Here is a 724-nt window from a genome sequence, read left to right as displayed (position 1 = left end):
CGATGTATGCCAGAAAGGCTTTGTACAAGCGCAAATACACTGCACCAGAAACTAAGATTGAAAAGAAGGCACGAGCACCTGGTACTGTATCCAAGCCAGTTGGTGGAGACAAAAATGGAGGCACCCGTATGGTTAAGCTACGTAAAATGCCACGATACTATCCGACTGAGGATGTTCCCCGCAAGCTGCTGAGTCATGGTAAAAAGCCCTTTTCCCAGCACAGGCGCAAGCTGCGTTCTACCATTACTCCTGGGACAGTGTTGATCCTTTTGAACGGGCGTCATAGAGGAAGGCGTGTGGTGTTCCTGAAGCAACTTGGGTCTGGTTTGCTCCTTGTAACTGGTCCTTTGGTTATAAATCGTATCCCACTGCGTAGGGCTCACCAGAAGTTTGTCATTGCCACATCTACTAAGCTCGACATCTCTACTGTAAAAATTCCTAAACATCTGACTGACTCTTACTTCAAAAAGAAGAAGCTGCGCAAGCCTAAACACCAGGAGGGTGAAATTTTTGACACGGAAAAAGAGAAATACGAGGTAACTTCACAGCGCAAGCAGGACCAGAAGGCGGTGGACTCCCAACTTTTACCTCTCATCAAGAAAGAGCCACAGTTCCGCGGTTACTTGCGGGCTCAGTTTTCTCTCTCCAATGGTGTTTTTCCTCATAAACTGGTCTTCTAATTGGTTACAAAGTAGCTCATTAAAAGAAATGGTCCTCAAACTGG

The 724-nt window shown here is 46.4% G+C and overlaps 1 protein-coding gene across 1 annotated transcript; it reads left to right on the top strand.

The window, feature by feature from the left end:
* The first annotated feature begins 2 nt into the window (after nt 1–2).
* On the top strand, nt 3–680 carry LOC117799492 (60S ribosomal protein L6-like). Its single transcript, XM_034651975.1, has one exon. The coding sequence runs from the start codon at nt 3–5 to the stop codon at nt 678–680; it is 678 nt and encodes a 225-aa protein (XP_034507866.1).
* The last annotated feature ends 44 nt before the right edge of the window (nt 681–724 follow it).

The sequence above is a fragment of the Ailuropoda melanoleuca genome, unplaced genomic scaffold, assembly GCF_002007445.2.
Source record: "Ailuropoda melanoleuca isolate Jingjing unplaced genomic scaffold, ASM200744v2 unplaced-scaffold50898, whole genome shotgun sequence".
Classification (NCBI taxonomy): domain Eukaryota; kingdom Metazoa; phylum Chordata; class Mammalia; order Carnivora; family Ursidae; genus Ailuropoda; species Ailuropoda melanoleuca.
This window is presented reverse-complemented; position numbering and strand designations above follow the sequence as displayed.